General features: G+C 42.8%; 2 protein-coding genes across 4 annotated transcripts in view; one reads left to right on the forward strand and one right to left on the reverse strand.

Annotated features, from left to right (window-relative positions):
- Positions 1 to 4,977, forward strand: part of LOC118315503 (synaptic vesicle glycoprotein 2B-like) — a 24,990-nt gene extending 20,013 nt beyond the window's left edge. For all 3 annotated transcript variants that reach the window (XM_035642825.2, XM_035642824.2, XM_035642826.2), the window contains exons 12-15: positions 529 to 662; positions 1,926 to 2,126; positions 2,909 to 3,068; positions 3,174 to 4,977. In XM_035642825.2, the coding sequence (XP_035498718.1) occupies positions 529 to 662; positions 1,926 to 2,126; positions 2,909 to 3,068; positions 3,174 to 3,357 (679 nt within the window). In that variant the 3' untranslated portion in view covers positions 3,358 to 4,977. The remainder of the gene's footprint in view (positions 1 to 528; positions 663 to 1,925; positions 2,127 to 2,908; positions 3,069 to 3,173) is intronic.
- On the reverse strand, positions 3,944 to 17,086 carry LOC118315501 (aminopeptidase Ey-like). Its single transcript, XM_047333301.1, has 24 exons — positions 16,826 to 17,086; positions 15,175 to 15,272; positions 14,507 to 14,623; positions 13,611 to 13,800; positions 13,376 to 13,518; positions 12,679 to 12,815; positions 12,448 to 12,574; positions 12,177 to 12,331; positions 11,984 to 12,097; positions 11,735 to 11,878; positions 10,695 to 10,760; positions 10,504 to 10,569; positions 9,955 to 10,127; positions 9,692 to 9,771; positions 9,468 to 9,598; positions 9,295 to 9,350; positions 8,699 to 8,846; positions 8,441 to 8,532; positions 7,501 to 7,611; positions 6,865 to 7,032; positions 6,561 to 6,701; positions 5,660 to 5,741; positions 5,314 to 5,571; positions 3,944 to 5,277 (listed from the first exon to the last, which is right to left on the reverse strand). The coding sequence occupies exons 1-23, from the start codon at positions 16,966 to 16,968 to the stop codon at positions 5,404 to 5,406; spliced, it is 2,850 nt and encodes a 949-aa protein (XP_047189257.1). The 5' UTR covers positions 16,969 to 17,086; the 3' UTR covers positions 3,944 to 5,277; positions 5,314 to 5,403.
- Positions 17,087 to 18,717: the final 1,631 nt, after the last annotated feature.

Here is an 18,717-nt window from a genome sequence, read left to right on the forward strand (position 1 = left end):
TCATCGATCATTTCCACAGGTCATCACTTCTACTGCAAAAACCAAAACTGACACTGAGTTATTACATTGTGACGGGCGTAAACCTTTCGAGGTTTTACGAGCACTTTGTATTTTTATTTTATCAATATGTGTATCTTCAACGACGCTTCACCTCTGCAACAGAAACACTCTCACTGCAGATATACAGTATCTCACGGAACTGTATACTATTCAACTTCTATAGGCTTTTGTGCAGAATTTTGAAAATGACTCAATGGGCTTTTAACTTCAGTTAAACAGGGCCGTCATTGATTCTATAATATTGCCATGGAGATGATCGTTCCACCATTTTGGCTCTAACGCAGTGTCCATGGCAGTATCATCAGTGGCGGCCATCTTGAATTTAACACAGTTCAACCCATTGTGTCCATTCTGATTCTGTGCTGCTGCTGCGGTGATAGAAGTGAGTCCATGTTTTCTTTGTCTGTCTGTGTGTGTGTGTGTGCGTGTGTGTGTGTGTGTGTGTGTGTTCCCATCCCATCCCCATAGGTTCATGCATATAGAGATGAGGTCAGTGAAGTTTGAGGACTCACTGTTTGAAGACTGTCGCTTCGAGGACATCAGGTCCACGGACACGGTGTTTGAGAACTGCACCATCCGCTCCACCGTCTTCTACAACACAGGTGGGTTCAGCAGCGGCGAAGTCTCAGGACTCTCTTCGGACGAGTGCCGGTGCAGGTTAGAGGTCGAAGGTTTCGACAGGTTCAATCCTAAACCGACCTCTGAGATGTGTCCACTGGCCCCATCTTTATCTTATTTATCTGTGAGTTGTGTGCAAATGGAGTCGGAGAGAGAAAAGCACTATCATCTGTACTTTGTTGGATTATGGCGATATCCTGTATCTCCATAATCTCGGGAACACAGGATTTCAACACTTTTAAATGTTCCTCATACCAAATCCTGAACCAAAGCTCCATTTACTGATACTAAAACAATATCTGTTTATTGTTTTAATTAGTGTGTTGTTGTGTGTACTGACCATGATGTTATATATGATATATGATATATGATATATGATATATATGTAATGATTCCATCAGGTCAAGTCTAGTTTTTTTGATTGACTCAAGAGTGTCAGAAGGAACCCCACCAACCCAGACTTCCGAGCTCCGATTTCCGAGATGTAATGGAACGCAGCACGAGTTACTGCTGCCACTGAACTCCACATCGTTATACACTTTATATACACAAGCTGCAACATGTGGCAACACTATTATCAACAATATAAACACTACAGTGATGATGATGAAGGTTAAATTCAAGAAGAAGCTAAACTGTCGGTTGGAAATCGTTGGAAAGGAATTGGTAATGGTTAAAAGTTCCTTCGCTCTTCAAATAATTTTGTACACAGTCTTGTTCTTTTGCCTTTATTTCCGATTTCCAATTTTTTTTTAGTTTTAGCTTTTGTTGCTTACATTACCAACGTCAGCCTTTATGCTCCTGTGGTTTTTAATCTTAAAAGAAGCCACAATAGTGAGTAGCCCAGTGTTCATTTGCACTTTAATATTCAAGGTGATACAGTACTGAGTGAGCTAATGGTTAGCTAGCTAATGTTAGCCGAAGATACCTCGACTGAACCGAAGGCTTGTTTGACGGCTAGCCGGTGAAAATGGTAAAACACTGAATCCATCAACTTTCTGACTGACTGGTTGTATCGTACCTATAGTTATATTGGGCATGGGGGCCCCCCCTGGTGGCCACGGGGCCCTAAGCAGCCCCTTATGCCGTGGGCCGGCCCTGGCCGTCGGTTACCACTTATCAACTCCTAATAATTGTTGTAAAATTTTCGTGGACGACCTTTGTTGTAACCTTTGTCGTGAAGTTTTCGAGCAGATGTAGAGAAGGTCGGCGTTTACATTTCATGTCCGCGTCCCGTTCCTCCGCAGACCTGTGGCAGGACAAGTTCGTCAACTGTAGGATGGACAACACCACCTTCGAGCACAACAAGCACGGCTGCCACCTGGACAACGCGGAGGAGAACGACGTCCTCATCTACCTGGTCAGCTTCCTGGGCAGCCTGGCCGTGTTGCCGGGCAACATCATCTCGGCGCTCTTCATGGAGAAGATCGGCAGGGTCAAGATCATAGGTGATTTTTGTTAACATTCACTGACGATTGTTGCCAGTGTCTTTATGGTACATATTTAAACAAAAATTACATTTTTCACCCGTCAATAGGTTGAATAATATGAGGGAGTTTTAGGGCCACATTGAGGAAAAAAAGTTAGAAAGTGAGACGAGAAAAATTTAAATTGTATTTTATATTACACTACGGAAATAAACAGCAATCCAGGGGTGACCCTTTTCAAAGTCCTGAATTATTTCCGTAAAATATAATGTTAAATTAAATAAAAAATTGTCTAGTAAAATCACAACTTTAATCTCAATAATATTACGAATTTATACTCGTAAAATTATAACTTTACCCCCAAAATATTACGACTTTATTCTCAAAATATTACAACTTTATTCTCAAAATATTACAACTTTATTCTCAAAATATTACAACTTTATTCTCAAAATATTACAATTTTATTCTCAAAAAATGTCATCTTCTTTCTCGTAAATTTACAACTTTACCCTCAAAATATTCAGACTTTATTCACAAAATATTCCGACTTTATTCTCAAAATATTCTGACTTTATTCTCAAAATATTTTGACTTCTTTCTCGTGAATTTACTACTTTATTTTCAAAATATTTTGACTTTATTCTCGTAAAATTACGACTCAATTCTCAAAGTATGTAAATTTTTCCTCTCTCAATATGAACCTAACTCCGTCGTAGAATAATGGATAAAAAAAATCATATTTTGTCGTGTTGCCAGTTAATAAAAAACAACCCACAGTGAGGATTGTGTTTCCTCCGCAGGCGGCTCCATGCTCATCTCCGCCGGCTGCACCTTCTTCCTGTTCCTGAGCTTCAGCCAAGCGGCGATCATCGCCCTGCAGTGTCTGTTCTTTGGCGTCAGCGCGGCCGCGTGGAACGGCATCGAGGTGATGACCGTGGAGCTGTACCCGGCCTCCAAAAGGTACAACGCCGTTGGCTGTACCCGCCGCGAGCTGAGTTCAGACTGCTCATGTGGCACGTGGAAATGAATATGTCGTCTACTGTCTATTTGCCTCTTGTCTCGCAGGGCCACGGCGTTCGGCGTGCTGAACGCTCTGTGCAAGCTGGCCGCGGTGCTCGGCAGCTCCATCTTCGCCAGCTTCGTGGGCGTCACCAAGGCCGTGCCCATCCTGCTGTCCTTCGCCGCGCTGACGTGCGGCGGCCTCGTGGCGCTCAAGCTGCCGGACACGCGGGAGAAAATCCTCCAGTGAGGACGTTGACGTTGGATTTCTCGTGACTTCGCTCTGCAGACACCTCACACGCCTGTTCCATGTAAAATGCCAAGTTCTGTCTTTACTTCATGTGCAACATTTGTACTTTTTTTTTTTTTGGTACATGTTCTACAGAGGACAGGAGGAGGAGGAGGAGGAGGAGGGGGCGTCGCCGTTCCACTTTGAGTTTAGAGGTCTAGTTGTTCATGTGTCAGTGTTATAAAGTGCGACTGATTCACACCAACAGGTTATTTTTGCGTAAATCCAACTTGAAGCTTGAATCACACTCGCATCTAACTGGTTGTCATATTCTTTGCTTCTCGTCTTTGTACCAGTTGATGCATGAATGATGGGGACATGTGTTTTCTGTGTGTGTGTGTGTGTGTGTGTGTCTGTGCTGAAATTGTGAAAGCGTCTCGTTGAAGTTGTCGAATCCCCCGAAGTTAAAATTTTGACTCTTTTCTTGAGAGTCAAATTTGTAAGTAGAATTGCACTCGGAGGGAACATTCCTCCGCCAACGCTAATGCTCAATGTCGCTAAGTTCAAGCTACAGTGTGTAAAAAAAATGTCATGGGTTCACCTTGGGTCATGCCCCGCCCCCTGGGCAATCGGTTTTATTTTTTGTGTGTGTTTAATCCTGCCGACAAAGAAAAATGCACCCGAGGACATATTTCAGAACTTCATCTAATATTTACTGATTTCTGCAGAAAGACAAATCATAACTTAGCTTATAGACACTGTCTGGCCTCCGTAGGTTGAACTGAGAGTATCTGAGCATTAACCTCGTCTGTCATTCTAATCATTACCAGTAGATGGCGCATGATTTCCTTTTTTTCCAGGCCATTTGCTGTTGAACGTCTCTTTGCATCAAAACTAATAGAGAAGCTTGATATCAGTGAATGCTGCGGAGGTACGACTTATTTGTATGTTAAAGTCCAACAGTTCGTCTCTTGTGCCGTACGTCGTCCTGCATGAGTACGATCGACGGTTCATCATCATCATCAGTGCGTCTTCGTCTTCGTCTCCGTCTCCGACTCCTGCGGCTTCACTCATTTTCCTCATCAAGTAAGAAAATCCATCCTCGATACAAGTTATCTGTTGACAATCCTTCAGCTAGATGAAAAGATCGATATGAATTGAATCGCCATGATTTCAATGAGAAATGTGTGATTTTTTTGGGTTCTGAATAATCTTTTTTCCTGAGTATGATGTAAAACAAAATGCCTTTAATAGAAGTTTTTTTCTTCTTTTTAAGTCAAAATAATCCACTACTTGCAAAATCATCCAAATGAAATCTGCTCGCGTGTCGATCGTATAACGTTCGTTTGTCTCTGTTCGATGTGTCGTGTTGGAAATGGCTTCATGAATAGTTGCGTCTTTGTTTATTCTGTGTCTGACGTCACGTTACCGTAAAGCAGCTAAAAGACGAGACTATTGTTGTTTTATTTCTAGGTTTGAATGTTTTAATTTTTATCTTTCTTTTCATCCCTCCGTGAACAAAAACTCAAACGCTTCATTGTTTGATTCATTTCTGTCCGTGGCCGTGACAAATCAGACCGATAAGATGTGGGTTGGCTTGTTATGGCTTTCTGCTATTTATTAAAAATCACTACAAAAATGTGCCTTTGTCAGGATTGAAATCATTACACAAACATACGCTCGCGCATCTCTAGCGGCACCGCGCGACCGAAGCATCCTCCAGGACGAGCTGGCGTCTCCCTCAGAGCGACGTCACGCAACTCTCTTTGCTCGTTCTTCCTGGTTCCTGGTCGTCGCCGCCTCTCCGCCTGTCAACCCTCCAACAAACTGTAAGTCTCTTTATTATTGAATATTCTTTCTGCTCTGTGTCACATCTGCTCCTTGGGTCCTGCAAACTAAATATCACCCATTAACATAACATCTGCATATATATATATATATATATATATATATATATATATATATATATATATATATAAATCTTATAAGCTGTACCAGTTGATTTACTTGTCATTGTTCAGGAGAACATTTGTTTGAGGGGAGACGAGTCCCAGCTCTCGTCTGTGTTCAGTGTGTCTGAGGTCCCGTCTGGCCGTTGAACCAGTCCCCCACCTCCTGTTTGTTCTGCTGCAGCCAGGCGATGTTGGCCCCCGTCCTCTCCACGGCCTGATCCACGGCCAGCGACGCCGAGCCGAAGCCGGCCGCACCGTTCTGCTCCTCCACGAACTGCTGCAGCTGGCGGACGGGGGAGACGAGGGGAAACAGCTCAGACGAGGAGTCTTCACGTTTATCAACCCGGCGGAATCGCCGAGAGGCCGCTCACCTGCTCCAGTTCCGCGGCTGTAGAGAATCTGGCGGTGACTCCGTTGATCATAGAGGCGAAGGAGAAGGAGCCCACGCCGTATCTGGAGAGAGAAAATGGACAGAATAAGACACATCGCCTTCGCAGGTTCACACCCTTTAACTCTGGGAGAGCAGGAGATGGAAATACATGTTTACATTTCCCGCCAATATACGTAATCTCTGCTACGCGTAAAAAAAAAAAAAGCTACAGTGTGTAATATTTGGAAGAACTTATTCAGAGAAATTGAACATATTGTCCATAACTCTGTGTTCATATAAGAGTTAGATATAGTTCCATGAGGTGGACCGACCTCCGTGTGAGTCTCCGTGTTCCTACGTCGTGTTCAACACGGTTGTTGAACTAAACGGTTCCAGAACACGTCGCGTTCACGTTGAATTTTCAGACGTGATGGAAACAGGAAATGGAATCGGCGGTGCGCCACCGTAAAGTGTCCCCTGTCGGTCGCTGGTTGCGGTTTGCAACTTTACCACCAGTCGCCGCCAGAAAATTACAAAAAACGAATTTAAGGTGTAAAAGTTGATATTTCTTGGCAATATAATCTTTGATAAACTTAAAAAATGTCTGTGTGTGTGGGTTATGGGAAAAATGTTTTTAAAATATCACAAATGTTAAGGGGAAAAAACAGGCCACAGAAAAAAGCAAACCAACGTTGATTGTCACAATCTCATTCTCCCGTGTTAAAAGACGAAGATGTTTTCTCTGTTTCCATCAGACATGTTACAGACGTTGGTTGTCGTCCGATATGGGAAACTACATACGTGACGATAAATAAAATGGTTGATTGTCCGTCGACCTGCGTCTGCCGGAGCAGTAACCGGGGGCGGACATCGTGTCGCCTGACCCCCGGAGGACTACTCACTGAGTGAACATGTATTCCCACTGCTGCCGGACAAAGGCCCACGCCAGACTCTGTCCCGCTCTGTTGCTGGCGACAGCTGTGATGACGGACGTGGCGTCCTGCTTACGGATCCTCTCGGGGTTTAAGGTGTAAGACAGATACCTGTGAGAAGAGAAGAGAGAGACGTGACGGCTGCATCGCTTTCAAAATGAAGGTTATACTGAGCTCCGCGTGTCAATCACTCAACCAGGTGGAGACTTTCAATTGGACAAGAATTCCCCTGACGTGTTCATCAAACCACGACGTCGGGAAGAGGGGAACTCACCGTTTCAGCAGTCGTTCATTGGCGGTGCAGGCCAGCGCCGACATGAGTTTACTGGCCTCGCTGGCCACCGTAGCCTTCTCGAACTGCGACCAGCCGAACTCCCACTCGGCCTCGTCGCCGGCCGCCACGGCGCTGCAGTAGACCGCCGAGCGCAGGTTGGGATCGATCCTGACGAGAGAGAGCTGCGGTTAACCGTTATAATACAGAGATTCTGAGAAGTGAATCACTGCAGTCTTTACTGTTCTGTAGTCACAATGGTGTTCCAGTCAGGTAACCCTGCGTGATGTTGGTATTTTGCAATGAGGGAAAATGCGAAATTACTTGTTTCTATAATTCAGCAAACGGGCATAATATGTAGAATGCAATTATGTAAAGTTCACATGTGGGTTTTTACTTTCTCAACTGAATGTGTGTGAATATGAAATTATATTTCCAATTCATTTACTATAAATAAAATGCATAATAGAGGCTAGAAATGTACAATATGAGAAGACTAATGAGTTTCATGGGCATTAAAGCAGTTAAACATTCTCCTGTAGCTCCATGACCCCAAAAAATGAACCTGAAAATGAGCATGATATGTCCCCATTAAAAAACAAAAAATCAATAATCGATGGATAAATAAAATGGACCAACAGGTTGTTTTGGGGGTTCTCCATCCACTGTTTGAACCACGCGGTGGTCAAGTTCTGGCATTCGGTCACTCCCGTGCTGCAGGCCATAGAGATGGCGTTCACCTGGTTGTACCTGCAGGAGGCGACAAACGCGTTAGACCATGATGACGTTTCTCTGTTTGTTGTATTAACACAGAAACCACGGTTAAGTCATTCCCCGTAAAGATTGTGATGACAAGCCTCAGGTATAATTATTCTACCACGCTTGTAATGGAACATTGACAGAGTTGACGCTGGATATCTTAAGCAGACGTATTTATTATAAGGAGCTCAGATTTTAGAAGATTTCAGGTTTTGTGATAAGGATCAACAAGTGGTCAGTGCATGGCGTCCCAAAAACCTGCCTATCTCCGGTCTCTGTGGGTGTTACAGTATTTATCTCTCTCCGAATCACCATAGTAACACTCCGCCTCTGTCTGAGTATGTTCTATATTTACCGCAGTGCGTCTCGCAAGATGTCTGTCAGCTATAACCTAAATTCTGCGACTATGGCGCCCCTTAGTTTTGCATGTTAGCCTGCTAACATTTACGAAGTAGCGTCTGCGTTTTCTGGAGATTCGGCGACTTCTGCAGAGCACATTTCACGACATGAACATATATCACCCAAATTTGGTTACAACAGGATTGAAGAGTTATGGCTGTGATTCCCTTACAACTGGCCACATGGTGGCGCAACTGTGTTTGAATATGTTTAGCAAATGACTAAGTGAATGTGCTCAAACATATGCAAAGTGTGTACCAAATGTAATTTCTCCAGCACAGTGCGACCAATCATATCTGTGGTCAAACCATCAGGTTAAATTCATTTCTATTGCACCATTAATACAAAAATTATTATTAAATAAATATATATATATATTTGTGTTGTGTTTTAGACTGTGGATTTAGATAAGTTTACTGACTGGTCAGTGAGTCTGTCAGGAACTCGGGTCCAGTTTGATGTCACATTCTTAAAATGCAGGAAGAGAGGGGTCACCAGTTTCTTGACGTAGTCCTGGAAATGTCAAACAGAGACGAGTAAAGTAAGCCGGTTTATCTGTCGACACTAAGGTTGTGTACTTGAACATACTGCAACAAGTGAGCTAATTCCAAGATCCATACATTTGCTTCGAGGTACTTAAAATCCTACGATTGCAAACGCGACACATAACGAAGGGCACCTGCATAGGCTGGTAGACGTCGGTACGGTCCAGCATGAGGTAGTAATAGTGCAGATTGTCCAGAGCGGACTGCCAGGGGATGTACTCCGTCTCCACCAACAGGTAGGAGGTCGTCCTCAGAGCGAGAGTCGTGGAGACCAGACGAGCCCTGCAGGGAGAAGAGATGAAAACGTCGCCCTAATTACAATGGAGGTATGTGTTTTTTTAAATTATTTGTTATATTTTCAAAGTTCGGGTGATGAACAGCACTTTTAGGCCAACGGTGGCAATGTTGGTCCAAGATCTTGGGCCACATCACCGCCGCCCATCAGTGGGTCTTAATATCCACAAAGATTCAAGTGCACCTGGTCTTTAAAGGAAATGGTAGTGGTTTGGTTTGTTGAATGATATGCACCAAAACACGCCCGTGATTAATTAAGAGACAGAGAACAAACCAGTGGAACCATACAACTGGTGCTGGGACCTTTTTATCCACCAATACACTAGTTAAAGTACATTTGGACACGTCCCTAAATGCATTTGCACCATGAACGTTAGACCATGAACTTAGATTTTTTAAACAGTGCAAAAGATGTCTGATAACCCAAAAGACAAACCTGGCCAGATTGAAAGCGTCGTCCACCAGCTGGGCTCTGTTGATCACGGGTATAACCTGAAATACAGGATTTAAAATACAAACATTTACTATACAATACTCCAAACATTGAAACAGAAAGCTAAACCTGAGGAAGTCCAGAAAGTCAAAAGCTGAAACACCTCGGCTGTGTACCTGGTGCTCTGACTGAAGCTGAGCGAGGAGTCGCTCCCAGTTACCGAGGTCATAGTTGACCCGGTAAAACCCAGTTACGTTGACGTTGGCCAGAACCCACGAACCCCCAGTCCTCATCTCAAAGTTTGCAGCTGGTAGACGGGAAAAAAAGGCGTAAAACAGTGAAGAGCTAATAGTTTCATTCGTTTTGCACAATTCATTCATCGGCATTACACGTGACACACCTTCCTTCTCCATCAGCCACCAGATATCTCCCTGGACCTCACCGGCCTTCATCCACCGAACTGGAATCAGCCACTCATACCTGCAGGAGGCAGCATAAGGGAACTTTTATTATTCCTGATAGAGGAAAGTTACAGTGGAAGGAAGCAAAGAGAAGATGAGTTATTTGAAACATATATCCAATCTCCTGTTTTCCAACACTGCTTAAAGTTTAAAGACTAATGCCTGCAGACATTTTATAATGAATTGCTCCGGTGTTGCGTACTTGTAGGGCGACTCGACTGTGACGTTGAACTCTGCGTCAAGCAGAAAGTGTTTCTGGGATACCTGCCCTGTGGTGGTATCTATGGTAACCACAGGGAAGCCCATCTGGAGCACCCAGCGGTTCATGATGTCGTAAACCGGACGGGGAAGCGAAACATTATTGGCTTTAACCGCCTGTTGACAAGAGGTTGTAGAAAGCATATATGAGAGTCAAACATCATCAACGCATAAAGTGTGCGTATAGTGCATTTTTATTACACAGTGCAAATCATAACTACGTTGAAAACAACGAACTAACTCAGATCATACAAAGTGTGGATGACATTTCTTTTTTTTTGCAGTTTTGCTGACGTGAACCCATAGACCGTAAATAAACATGGACGACATGACACCTCCTAAAAGTGAAGACAAATCAGTTGGATCTCCCCCTGGTGGCTGGCTGCAGTATATGACATAACACATCACACTGTAGTACAGTAAAATGTCAAACAAAAGCCATAAACTTCTAATAACATTTTTGAAAATAAAATGAGGAAATCGTCCATCTTACCATTTGTAGATGGCACCACAAGTCATCTCCTACAGTGTTACTGTAGGCAAATTGATTGAGGTATGTCTGGAGACAGAAGGAAGGACAGACAGGGGAAATTCATTTCATTGTTGTTGTTTTTTCTGGGTATGTGCAGCACATATCATTATATACATTATGTGATGAAGCGACAGAAATGTAGACAAACGTACGTTGAGTCCCTGGACGAAGACCGACTCGGAGAGAAAATCAGACAGCATCCGCAACACTGCTGCACCCTGAGGAGGCACAGACCAACACAAAGAAGCATGACAGACGTCCAACGATAGAGACATTTCAAAGATCATTTGGTGTGTTAAGTTTTGGGTTTGACTGACTAAGAGCAGTCACATGACTGATGACTTCAACGGAAACGCTGCTCAATCACATTTGATGGGGTGATGTAACACTGTCAGATTCATAAGGTAGATATTAACAGAATCTTAGAAGGTCAATAGTTATTATAAAATATATATTATATATAGTGTTTCCGTTGTGACACACATTTAGTTCTCCTGCCAATGATCTCATGTTTTTGCTTTTGGTTGTTTGGTTGTTAAATTAGTTGGTTGATCGGTTGATCGTTTGGTTGGTTGATTGGTTGGTTTGTTGGTCAGTTGGTCGGTCGGTTGGTTGGTTTATTGGTTGGTTTGTTGGTCAGTTGGTTGGTTGGTTTGTTGGTCGGTCGGTTGGTTGGGTTTGTTGGTCAGTCGGTTGGTTGGTTGGTTGGTTGGGTTTGTTGGTCGGTCTGTTGGTTGGTTGGTTTGTTGGTTGGTTGGGTTGGTTGGTCGGTCGGTGGTAGGTTAATTGGTTGGTTGGTTGGTTGGTTGGTTGGTTGGTTTGTTGGTTGGTCAGTCTGTCATTTGATGGGTGAACGCAAAACCTACTTGGTTGAAGGATGCGACATGGGTCAAGGAAAGAATCCATAACATTTTCTCCTAGATCCTGGAATTTTCAATCCTTAAACATTGCAAGTGCATGTAACGCAACCCAAAAATTTGCTTCACATTTGGTGTGGCACGTCATTACAGTACCGATATGTATGATATATAGTGTGTGCAATTTGGTGCAGATCCAAATTAAAATGTGGATCTAATGTATTTAAATGTGGTTTTATGAGTGAATTGTTGGGTCTTGGTGGAGTTATGCGCTCTACTGAATACCATTCTAGTTTTATGGCTCTTATCATAAGACCTCACTGACATCTGTGTACCTTGCTGTAAGAGATGACATCAAACTGCTCAATGATCTGGTCTGGAAGGACGATACTGTCTTCTTCAGAGGACAGAGGATGAGAGGACGTCAGGGCATCGACTGCAAACACTCTGTGGACGTCGTTGAGTATTATCAGGTCTTTCTGGAGCAAACGGACAGACGGACAGAAACACATCAAGATGATTTCACAACCATGAGATAAGTTGTTGTCAAGCGTCCAAATGTATGTGGACCGTTGTCATCTCACCACGTTCCACGAAGGCTCAGCGTGATCGGCTCCCAGGTAAGACACATACGTCGCGAATCCCTCGTTCAGCCAGACCTCGTTCCACCAGCGCAGAGTCACCAGGTTCCCAAACCACTGCACCGAAACATCACATTGAATTGACTCATCAATTAGTGAATCAATCAATCAAGTACAAGATGGAGAAACAGTTCACCATGTGTGCGAGTTCATGAGCGATGATGGTGGCAGTTGACTCTTTGTTTCTGTTGGAGGAGGTCGAGGGGTCGTAGAGAAGCCTGGTCTCTCTGTACGTCACCAAACCCCAGTTCTCCATCGCCCCAAAGTAGAAGTCCGGCAGAGCGATTTGATCTGTCAGTGCAGAGAGAAGGTTTCATCCGACACGACTGTTAATGTGTTGAACTACTTCCTCTGAAAGTTTTTCTTGTCCGACATCCAGTGTAATCGTGTCGACACAAGTCACTCACCGGACTTGCACAGAGGGTAGGAGATGTTATAGTACGACTGGAGGAAGTTCAGCACAGGTCCAGTCACGTTGAGGGCGTAGTTCCCTTGTCCCTGGTCGATGGCCGTCCTGCGAGCCCAGATACGGACCTGAGGACACAACGGCAGAATCGTAATCTGTGAGTGAAGTGTAAAAAAAAACAGGAATACACACAAACACCCAACTGAAGATCAGTCTCGTCGCAGACATTTACCAGAATGTCTCCTTGTGTGGCACTGACGTAAGTGTAGTCACAGATGATGATGGCCAGCAGGTAGCTGGACATCCTACTGGTCGGCTCAAACTCAGTTTGTGTCACAGCGACTCCATCAATCGTGGTGTTAACAATTTCTAAAAATTTAAATTAAAAAATCACACAGTTAATCAGACAAACTAATGGGATTTTCAATCTCACTGACGATGACGTCACCCCTCGGTTTGTGAGCTGCCTTTTCGGAGCCTCGAGTTTTTGCATGTTGTGCTAAACCAAGTTGCCACAGTGACCACATTCGGAGGAGTGGGGGGTGTGGCCTGACTGAGAGCTTGAGGACACTACACACACGCCTACACCTGCGAACTGCACCCATTGGACGGCACTATAACTGTCAATCACACGGTACCAATACCCCAATGCATAACGTGCTTTTCATCTATTTTACTAAATTGGATCGTAATCTACAAAATAAACATCATGTATTGAAGAAGACTTGAAACTAGAGATTGAACCATAAACTCTTCAGGAAAAATGTTTACTGACGTTATGAATCAAGTGAGAAGTAGAGTAGTTTTCTCATAGAGTCGCCCTCTGCTGGTCATTACAAAGAATACAGGCTTCAGGTACTTTTCTGGACTTTTACGTCCATTTTTTAAAATTACAGTCTGTGGTTTTGATACGTGTTGCCTTCACTGACCTCTGTCCATGCCATTGGACAGGGCCACAGTTCCGCGGGGGTGAATGAGTGTCATGTAGAAAACAGCTTTCATCGCTGGCTCGTCGAAACAAGGGAAGGTTTTCCTGGCGTGAGTCGGATGCATCTGAGAGGTGGCGACGATCCTGCGACAGTCGGTCAGAGTAAACTCAAATTCACCGATTTCCGATCTTCTCACCAAAAAATTATAACGTAATTATAGATACGGATAACTTACTTTCGGACTCCATCTTCTTCATATTCGCTCCTGTAAAAACCGGCCAAGTCATCGGCCAGTTCTCCGGTGAACTCAGTGTACAGCTGATACTTCTGTCCCACGGTTAATCTGCTGTTCAGCTGGATGACGAGATACTGAGTCTGCGGCTGCAGCCAGGACGACTTCACGCCGGGGGCGGAGCCTCCGCCACCTGGACGAGAAATAGAGTTTAAAAAAAATAATTTTACAAAGACATTACAAGAGTTTGGCTGAACATTTTAAGAATTACTAATGCGATCACCAGAGGTATAACTTGAGCAATGAGCATTTTTACTTTATATCAATTCACCAGTGTTCAATTAAAAAGACAATTTTACTGACATATATGTTTTTCGGTGTATTCATCACATAATATGATATAAACACAAAAATAAACATCAACTGCTGTGAAAAGTTTGTTCTTGCAAAAATAATTTACTTTTGCGTGATATGAAATCAAAATTGAACTGTTTTTTTGTGGTGAAATTTGTGAAAATTTGGAAATTTTACCTTTTGAATTTTGTTTCTGTTTTAAAAACAGTCAGACATGTTTCTATATATTAACAAGATGCTTAAATATTGAATTTAACACACAGAATAGGAGTAACGCTTCAATATATAATTAAAAAATTTAATATATTTACTTAAAAACTTCAATCCGTCCAACAGTGAAAATACAAAACAATGTATGTCTTGTTCTTTAACAATGTGGAATCTATTTGTTAATATTATAATCTAATTATGTCCACGACATAAGCATGTTAGAATTGGTAAATAATATTTAACTACAAAATAAATTATTGAATTTATATACATTTGCTAATATTGAAGAGATGCCGGTTCTCTGTTTGTGTGTGTGTGTGTGTGTGTGTCGGTACCTGAGGTGATGACACCGGCGGTGTGAGTGTTGCTCAGCGTGGTGTAGTTAAGTTTGTTGGAGTGGATCAGGATCAGATCTGTTTCTTTCACACATTCGAACTCCACCGTGGATTTTCCTGACGGATGCACGGAAAAACAGAAATGATCAGACAAGTCAAAATGATTCATCTTTTCTAAAAAAAACAAGAAGGTAAAAGAAGAAGATGTCGTTTTGAATTTACATTCTGACACTTTTATAAATATGTGGTAAAGTTGATATCCAGAAATAAATGTATAAATAAATAGATCAAGAAATAAACATAAATGAAAGCGTAAAACCACAAAAATAAATACATGTAGACGTATAGAATCATTGGTGATAAACAACCTAATCTGGACAGTTGAAAAGATACAGCTAACAATCTGCATATTGTCTTCTTTTTAATCTTGTAGTGTTGAACTGCTCGTGTTAATTAATGTGCATTGTTGTCCTTTTCTAAATTAATATAAACATAAAGAATTTATTTACAAGCACAAGATGGCGACGTGAGACCAGATGTGTTAGAGTCAAACAAAGAAATACGTCACTTAAAATGAAAGTATAACATTATATTTGAAAGAGAAAAAAAGAGACTGAGACTGAGAGAAGTGACAGCAGGAGAGTAAAGTGCTGATAAGTGTTTATCACCTGTGAACACGTAGAGGCCGATGTTGGGGTCGCGGGTCAGACGAGGCCACAGGGTGACATTGTAATGGTCGGCGACCAAATCGTCAGGGAGACGATGGCTGAGCGGAACAAACAAACACAGACGTCAGCGAAAGAAGGGAAATATTCACAGTGTTTATTAAACCTTACACCTAAAGTCAGAGTGATGTGGAGCAGATGAGAAGAAGCAGATCACATTATGATTTCATCACAGAGGGATTGTCATCACGGTCATCGGGCGACCTACAGCCAGGCTACGGAAGAGGATTAGGGTCTGAGGCAGAAGAAGAAAAAAAAATGTCATCTTGCATTTGAATAAAGTTGAAATGTGTGATTGACATTTTTGCCAGGTCCAGTGTAACCGGTGTTCTCGCGGCTTATGATCTATGAGTTCAATAACTAAATAGTTACGACGAGATTCAAACAAACAGCACGATCTAAGATAGCATCTACAGTAGCTAGTAGATGGTGGCTGGGTTGATTGCGGTTGATTGAGAATATGAATTATGACCCGGAAGCTCTTTTTAGCAGCAACAAAACAACCCCATGTTGGAGTTTTGTTAGCCAGTTTGCTAGCTGCTAACGCTAGCCGCTAACCAAGTTGGAAAGTTGCGATATTATTATTATGACAGGCTGAATCTTGAAGAAACGATGCTTTGACAACGGGTGTTTGCACATGAACGTCAATGTGTGTCCTGACACGATAACGTTCAGTTGCAAACAAGTGTTAGTGAATTATGAGAGACGTGCGGTTATCGAAGCTAGCGTAGCTTTGCTAACATTTGTTAACGCGGATGTGTGAAAGCTGAACTGGGACCACAACAGGACGTTAAGGACTATTTCAACTTTAATCTCCACATTTCGTCTTTTCTTCTCAAAGTATTATTTCAACTTTATATTGAACATTTCGACATTTTTTTCCTTATTTCTGGCACTAATGCTCTTCCGTAGCCACACAGCAAATAACACTGTGAAAATCCTATTCAGTATTTTTGTCGTGTTTAATTCCTGCCATGTTAAGTTTTTCATACACGTGATACAGTCTAAGTTCGGGAGTTTTGATTTCAATGCATCAGGTTCAGTTAGTGGATCCAATATCAATAAATCAATCTGTCAGTCAAAACAATGATAACAGGAAGTGAAGAAACGCTCTGTCATAAAAATATGCAATGAGGAAACGCTGAAGGCAGATAAAGGGATAATGATAAAATGATAACATGAAATAATAAAACACTAAAATAGAGAGATGTAATAAACTGACACCTGACTGCCATTAAACTTTAAGAGACTTCCTTTTTGTTGACTTACGGTGAGGTGATGTGAATTGAATCACTTGTGAAATTTGGAATTTGACATTTGTGTCACTTTTCTGTTCAGTTAAACGTGTGTTAAAGTTCTCACAATTTGAGAAACTGTCGCTGACGACAAGAAGCCTCGAGTGAAGCCGAGGTTGAGCGAGTTCAGCTGATATCAGATCAACCAGGATTAAAGATAAGATTATTGATCCAGATTTACTCCTCATATCTATCTGCACTTTTACATACGACTCGCAGAAAATTAGACGACGCCCAAGGAAACAGAAGTGCCCGACTTTTTTTTTTCTTTTTTCTTTTGGGGGGGGGTCTTGACCTACCTGTCCCACGGCGCTGTGACGTCATCGCCGTCCTCCCCTCCCGTCAGGGCAACAGTCCACAACGTGACAATGGTTGCCACGGAGACCAGGGCTAAGACCACGCACAGAACGCACAACTTGCTGACTCTGCAGCTCTTCCCCATGATGGCCCCCCGACGAACGTACCGCAGCCCACAGATTCCCTCCGGCACAGATCCGAGGTGCGAGTCAGTGAGAGGAAATCCACCAGCTGCCGACTAAAAATACGTCTTTGCCCTTTAGTGGCAGGTAAATACCTGCCCCCCCCCCCCACACCCCCCACCCCCCATTGGCAAAGACGCACTACCATTATCTGCAACAATAATTCATTGGTTATAAAAGCCTGACTGCTGCTGCTGCTGACGACAGTTCACATGTGAAGGAAATAAAAGTTTTATTGTCTTTCTCTCACGGTGTTCAAAGGTCAAACCTGTAGTGCCGCACAACCGACTGCTATCAGATTCTGTAACATCACGTGTGTGTGTGGTGCACAACAATATCCTGGAGACAAAAATATTTTTTTTAAAGTGTTTTTGTGTATTTCACATTGTGGCCCGGCCGTGGCTTTAAGGGTGCAGAGCGGGTCGTCCACTGAGCACAAGTTTCCGTAGTTTGATTCCTCATTCCCCCAGTCAGCGTGCCGAAGTGTCCTTGGGCAAGACGCTTACCATTTGCACCATAACCGTTTTAGGAATCAGTAGTAATCAGTAATCTAAGGTGCGGATGTTTGGTTTTCTTTTATTTTACTGTATATTTTACTGTTGATGTTGAGCTTATGGACTCAAATTGGAAAATGTTACGAATTTATTGAGAGAACAGGGGAAAAGTTACGCTTATTATTTACTTTATTATTCCTGTCTATCAATTCCCTAACAAACTAATGTCTTTAATGTCGACTTTAAAAAAAAAATGATGTTCATTAAAGCTGCTGTCGGTAGAATTTGCAAAAATACCTTTTTTTCATATTTGCTGAAACTGTCGCTATATGCTGGTAGTTATATGTGAGACAGATCGTCTGTGACAGACTCTGGGTCAGCTCCCCCTACTGCCTTTAATGCCATTTGCCAGAATCCACCGCGCCCGAGCAAAAATCTCCAATCACAGCCAGGGGGCGTGTCTCCACTCTGTCAATCATCCGGGTACGAGCTGGGCAGCGCTGCAGTGCGGTGCACAGCCTCACTCGCTCGGTCACGACCAAACTCACGTCTTCACAACAAGGAGATCGCAGCAGAAGCGGAGTTAGTTTGAAAACACCGTCGGTACTACTGAACCAGTGAATCTGATTACCCCAAATTAATATATTTGTAATGCCTTGAATTGATTCAAAAGGTATATTGACAGTAGTAAGTAATCTTCACATTGTTGTATATTTACGCAATGAGAAACCAATCACTTTCAAAATAGACTTTATTGCAAAGCAAATACTGAGGTTGCATAAATATTAAAATATAACTTTGAAATAAATAAATGAAATGAAAAAAATATATTGCACAGCACAGTATTTACATAGAGCACAGTCTGAAGCTAAACCATCTTGGGAGGAAACCAATGCAAGCGCAGGGACCAACTGGCTCATCACATGAAGATCAGCTGTGTCTTCGGCTCCCAGGTCCTCGGATGTCGGGCCGACACGCCGACCTCTGCCCCGTCTCCCACGACCTCTGGCCCGTCTCGCGCTGCCCGGTGCGTCTCGTAGGCGACTCCCTCTTCTCCTCGCTCGACTGCTCGTCGAAGCAGCCGTGTCCACTTCCTCATCAGAGTCCAGTGTACCAGTCTCAAAGCTCTAATAATGTTATAAAATATAGATTGAAAAGCATCAGTCATCTTGCAAAGCAGCAAATTATGTATGTGAAGATAAAGCTGTTCATGTACAG

Source organism: Scophthalmus maximus, chromosome 7 (genome assembly GCF_022379125.1).
Source record: "Scophthalmus maximus strain ysfricsl-2021 chromosome 7, ASM2237912v1, whole genome shotgun sequence".
Classification (NCBI taxonomy): domain Eukaryota; kingdom Metazoa; phylum Chordata; class Actinopteri; order Pleuronectiformes; family Scophthalmidae; genus Scophthalmus; species Scophthalmus maximus.

Excerpts from the sequence above, each read along its gene's own strand:
- LOC118315501 (XM_047333301.1), bottom strand. The coding sequence starts at position 16,968 with ATGGGGAAGAGCTGCAGAGTCAGCAAGTTGTGCGTTCTGTGCGTGGTC. Across the intron at positions 9,772-9,954 it reads ACAGTCGAGTCGCCCTACAA|GTATGAGTGGCTGATTCCAG; the intron begins GTACGCAACACC and ends TGCCTCCTGCAG. Across the intron at positions 6,702-6,864 it reads AATGAACGACTGCTGAAACG|GTATCTGTCTTACACCTTAA; the intron begins GTGAGTTCCCCT and ends CTCTTCTCACAG.